The 5,078-nt window shown below is 33.7% G+C and overlaps 4 protein-coding genes across 4 annotated transcripts; 3 read left to right on the forward strand and 1 right to left on the reverse strand.

Annotated features, from left to right (window-relative positions):
• Positions 1–332: 332 nt before the first annotated feature.
• ZIM17 (Zim17p) lies at positions 333–899 on the forward strand (the record flags this gene model as incomplete). The annotated part of the gene is made up of 1 exon (XM_001642136.1): positions 333–899. The coding sequence occupies one exon, from the start codon at positions 333–335 to the stop codon at positions 897–899; it is 567 nt and encodes a 188-aa protein (XP_001642186.1).
• Positions 900–1,255: 356 nt separating this feature from the next.
• SKP2 (putative SCF ubiquitin ligase complex subunit SKP2) lies at positions 1,256–3,532 on the forward strand (the record flags this gene model as incomplete). The annotated part of the gene is made up of 1 exon (XM_001642137.1): positions 1,256–3,532. The coding sequence occupies one exon, from the start codon at positions 1,256–1,258 to the stop codon at positions 3,530–3,532; it is 2,277 nt and encodes a 758-aa protein (XP_001642187.1).
• Positions 3,533–3,647: 115 nt separating this feature from the next.
• RFA2 (Rfa2p) lies at positions 3,648–4,472 on the reverse strand (the record flags this gene model as incomplete). Its single annotated transcript, XM_001642138.1, has 1 exon — positions 3,648–4,472. One exon carries the CDS (start codon positions 4,470–4,472, stop codon positions 3,648–3,650), a length of 825 nt encoding a protein of 274 aa, XP_001642188.1.
• Positions 4,473–4,496: 24 nt separating this feature from the next.
• Kpol_167p4 (uncharacterized protein) lies at positions 4,497–5,078 on the forward strand (the record flags this gene model as incomplete). The annotated part of the gene is made up of 1 exon (XM_001642139.1): positions 4,497–5,078. A coding segment is annotated over one exon (582 nt), but the record flags the coding sequence as incomplete, so codon positions are not given.

Consider the following 5,078-nt stretch of genomic DNA (forward strand, 5'->3'; position numbering starts at 1 on the left):
CTGTTCTGTTCTGTTCTGTCGAGACATCTCTACTCTCGCACTCGCACTCGCACTTTCGAAACTCAATGCCATCTTCATCTCAACCCTATGTGGGGACAGAGACCAGGCAGAACCACATTTGGGAAAGTAATTGAAAATTAAGTCGAACTGAACTGAACCGAACTGAAATTCCAGTTTCGCTTTTGCATTTCATTGATTTATACTTCTGCTTATACCCATTCTATCCATCCTCACCCATCACTCAACTGGTTATTAAAAATAACCAGTTGGTGTCTAATTAGTTGCACTATTCACTATTTGAAAGAAAGTGTCCCCCCCCCATACAACTCAAAATGGTAGGCTCCATTCTTCTCAAACGTATTGGCATCGCTTCCATCAGGGCCTCTTCCTCTTTGCTATCTCGAACTTGCCTACCTCCCTCATCAATACCAAACTCTTGGACAAGATCTTTCATCACTTCACCAACTTTAAACAACAATGGCAAGAACAACAACAACAACAACAAGACCAAACAACAACAAGTCGCTACTTTGAAACTAGATAAGCCTATGTTGATGCTAGCCTTCACTTGTAAAAAATGTGATACCCGTTCCTCCCACACCATCTCAAAACAAGCCTACACAAAGGGAACTGTCATGGTATCTTGTCCAGGTTGTAAAAACAGACATCTCATAGCTGACCATCTAAAGATTTTTAACGATAATCACATCACTATTCAAGATATAATGAAATCAAAAGGTGAAAACGTATCTCAATCTACCGATGATCTGGTTTTCGAAGATATCCCTGATAACTTGAAAAATATCATAGGTCATTACGCTAAAGATGCCCCAAAGGAAATGAAAGATAAATTAAATAATTCAAAAATACATACTCTACCACACAAAAGTTCAGAATAATCCGAAATGCATTATCAATACCTTGATTTATTTATATACCACCATATCATATCATATTGTAAATAGATGCAACTATTATTAACATCACTTTGACAAGATAACTTCATCGATTTGTATATTTTGCTCACTACTTCTTCTTGTATGTACATTGAAAAATACCTCTCTTAGTTAATAATTGGGATGGGAAATATTTCATTCCGAAGTGTTTAACTTTTATCTCTGTAATAATAGACAAACAATTTGATGACTCTTTATAGTCATGATATAAAAGGAATCTGATGGTTCTAAAAAATTAAAAACAGAGTACTCCATTGAAGGAATATTGCATATCGGTAGATGGCCATCACTGCTATTCGATGAAAGGTTTGCAGTTCTTTGGAAAATCTAGGAACAGCAGTTTAAATAATGATAGGAATCAGGAATCTACGCAATTGAATACCTTTGCTGATATAATAGGAGATCCAGACGATAAAATCGGGGACCGTATGGACTCTAAGGAGATTAGTCTGTTATCCTTACCTTCTAAGATTTTGTTTCGCATCTTGGAATCTTTGGATTATTCAACTTTATTATCGTTATGTGTGGTTAATTCAAAATTTTATAACCTCGTGAGTAATCATTTCCTTTATAAAGATGTCGTCTTAGATTCAAAATTATCTCTATTGAAATTTAACGCCGTTATCCATTCAGAGTTCCATACTGTTAGTGCTTTGAAATCTTCTTGTATTTCAAAGACAAGTTCCCAGAACATTAGATTTTTAGTCAAAAGCATCGAATTTGTTAACCCTCAAAGCCAAGATTCTTTATTGAAATATAGTGCCTTCTACAAAAAGGACAACAAAGATCTCATAGGTGGAACGTTTTGTTTTGATCCAAGTGGTTCCGAAAGTTCAAGTTATAAAAGATCAAGTTCAAATACAAGGAAAAATGAATCTTCTTCAAGTTTAATGTCACCACTGGCTAAACTGATTTCTAATGGTAATAACGAAACTTCAAATTCAAGAACTCCAAGAAATACATTTCGAAAATTGGACAAATGGGAAAGCAAGTACGTCCAATACACTTATATCGAGTTGATGCTTGATATTATCGATTACTTACCTAATTTAAGGCATATAATAATTAGCAATATTGAACCAAATTTTAAAATACCCTTATGGTACTCTGTGTTTAATGACGGTTCTAGAGACTTCTTTAAAAAAATAATGAACGGTCAACAGTCGATGAATATCCATGACTTGAGGACCTTTGAAGTGTCAACTGAATTTGTATCTCAATATGAAAAGAAATTCTATTCCTTGAGAAGAGTAAAAACAGTAGAACTAAGAGCATCCAATGATTCTAATAATAGCAGTACTAGCACTAGTAATCACAACAATAATAGTAATAATAATAGTAATAACAGAGTCCAATTCAAACCAAATCTTATATGTTGCTTTGGTATAATTGATGAATTAAAGTTGACGAATTTTACTATTGATAAGGAATCACTAGATACTCCTTTAGAATTTGTGCCGCTACATTTCAAAATTAATGATGATGGTATCTATGATCTTCATTCAACTATAAGATCATTGACTTTGGATGGATGTCATATAGTGCCAGGAAATGGTATTTTGAGACTTTTCCATGATTATTTCAAAGATACTAAAGATTTAAGCTTGTTAAATATGACAAGTAGGTACGACCTGCTCCTGAGCAATTGTTTTAGTTCGCTAAAAAATTTAACAATAGATTGCAGCAGTGAAGTGTTTACAAAGGTGCCTACAGTTAATGACAATTATTATTATACCCAAGACCAATCTGATAATAATCAACAGAACTTAGAAGGGAATGATACAGAAACATTGTTAGACTTACCGGTTGACAACAGTCTTCAAGCTGCACCTCCAACATCAGCAGTTGTCCTAGCATTGGATCTTGGATATATACCAAGAAAACAGATTGGATCAGCTACAAATTCAACATTAAAATTTAAACCAGCATTATTAACAAAAAGCCAAGCAGAATTTTTCAAACGTTTGAAAGTTCCTGAGTTTCACAGCTTTTACCACTATAATAAAAATTTGTGGGACAGAATTCCATGTAAAAATGTCAATATTAATTTAATAAACATCCCGTTCACTAACGTATTTCCACTTGCGCCAGACGTTTTTTGGGAACATATGATTTTAAACGCTAATGACGATCAAGATACTTTAATTGCATTAGGTGCTGATCATCGTCATGAATCTAATGATAATGAAATCTCATACATCTGGAACAATCAAGTCAAGAATTGTATATCAAAGAGCTTGGAAAATATATTAAAACAAAATCAATATTCTGGAATAACTTCAGAAGAAGTTCTAGATAATATAGACTCTGATATGATTAATAATTTTAATAATTTAAAATTTTACAAAGATATACCCAATTTAAACCTTTGGTGTTTCCTAAAATACTTATCAAAGTTCAAATCTGTCCGTATTAGCATGTTGAGGAAATGGTTATTCTGTACACCTCGTAGTAGATACGATTGGGAATTGCTCTTCAAGCCTGTACTAAATGTCAGAGTTCCAATAGAAGTTAAAGATAGGGACGGTTTTGTATTATATTCATATGGTGAGAAAATAACTGGGCCTAAAGTCTAGTAAACCAGTTTTAATTAATTTTGCATAATGACATTAACAATTGGTCATATATATATATATATATATATATATTTAAAAGTATATACCGTTATATACGCATTTTTATTTGTCTTAATTACAAAGCGAAGAAGTTATTGTCATCAAAAGTTGGATAAATGAAACCTTGTTCAGTTAATGTGTTGCAACACTCTCTTACTGTATTTTCATCGATATTTAAAGATTGTGAAATCAATGGAATTGGGACGGCAAAGGTGTTGGCGTCTTTTCCGCTACATTGTTCTTTACAGAAGGCTAAAATTCTATCTAATGGATTGGTTGAACTACCTGTTTCAGATTCTTTTACAAATAGTGATTGATCGTTGTTATTAGATGCTTGTTCGTCAACCCTTGATGCATCCTGTAGTTTTCCATTAGCAATAGCATGACATTTAATGACCTCCAAGTGGTGTGCAATGATCTCATTGAATGAGGTGACATTTTTGATAACTGCATATTGAACATTTTTCTTACCACCAAATTCTTTCAGAGCACCATATACTTTCACATAAGTACCAATCTTATACTGTTTCGCTATTTGAGAATCGCTGCTACCGCTGTCAGCGTTTTCTTGTGAAGTAGCTATATCGGAAGCATCTTCACTCCATTTCCTTACTTCTATTTGACCAGTACCATCTTCGATTGTTAGAAATATATTAGAGGTATGATCAGTAATGTTTCTTACTACACCCACAAATGAAATAGAGTGTAATTCTTGATTATATGATATAAAAGGTCCATCTTGAATCAACTGTTTTGATTCCAAAATCTGTTTAACTGTAACTGGAGTCAATGTACTTATACGAAGGGAATTACCACTACCTTCTGCAGATCCACCTCTAGAATCAGAGTTTTCAAATCCACCCCCAGTGGAGTATTCGCTATATGGTTGATAAGTGGCCATCTTAGTTTTTCTCAATAAATAAATATGATCGCCAAATTGTACAAGGTAGAAATAGTTTCAAATATATCAATTCAGTATATCCTTAATCTTGAGAATGTCGCAGAACCAATCAAAGCGGAAGAATTGAAACCACATGCTGCCAAATTTATCGATATCCCAATCGATATCCCTGAAATAGCAACTTTGTCACATTCTTTATGTATGGTTAGCACCGTGTCAGCAATTCCTTTGGATTCGTTACCTGTAGAAAACGTGAAGACATCTGGCTTAGTCATTGATGCTGAACAAGGTTATATCATCGTGTCTCGTAGAGCTGTTCCACACGATTGTCTAGATGTATTCGTTACTTTTGCCGATTCTGTTATGATACCTGCTTCTATTGTATTTTTGCATCCTACTAAAAATTATGCAATAATCAAATATGATATCAATTTGGTAAATGCCAATATAATTACACCTAAACTCTCAAATACCCCGATGAAACGTGGTGACAGAACCCGTTTTATTGGTTTCACCCATAACAACAGATTAGTTACCTCTGAAACTTCAGTTACCGATATTTCTTCTATTAGTATTCCAAGTAATATAATTCCAAGATACCGTGCA

Source organism: Vanderwaltozyma polyspora, genomic scaffold (assembly GCF_000150035.1).
Source record: "Vanderwaltozyma polyspora DSM 70294 KpolScaffold167 genomic scaffold, whole genome shotgun sequence".
Taxonomy (NCBI): Eukaryota; Fungi; Ascomycota; class Saccharomycetes; order Saccharomycetales; family Saccharomycetaceae; genus Vanderwaltozyma; species Vanderwaltozyma polyspora.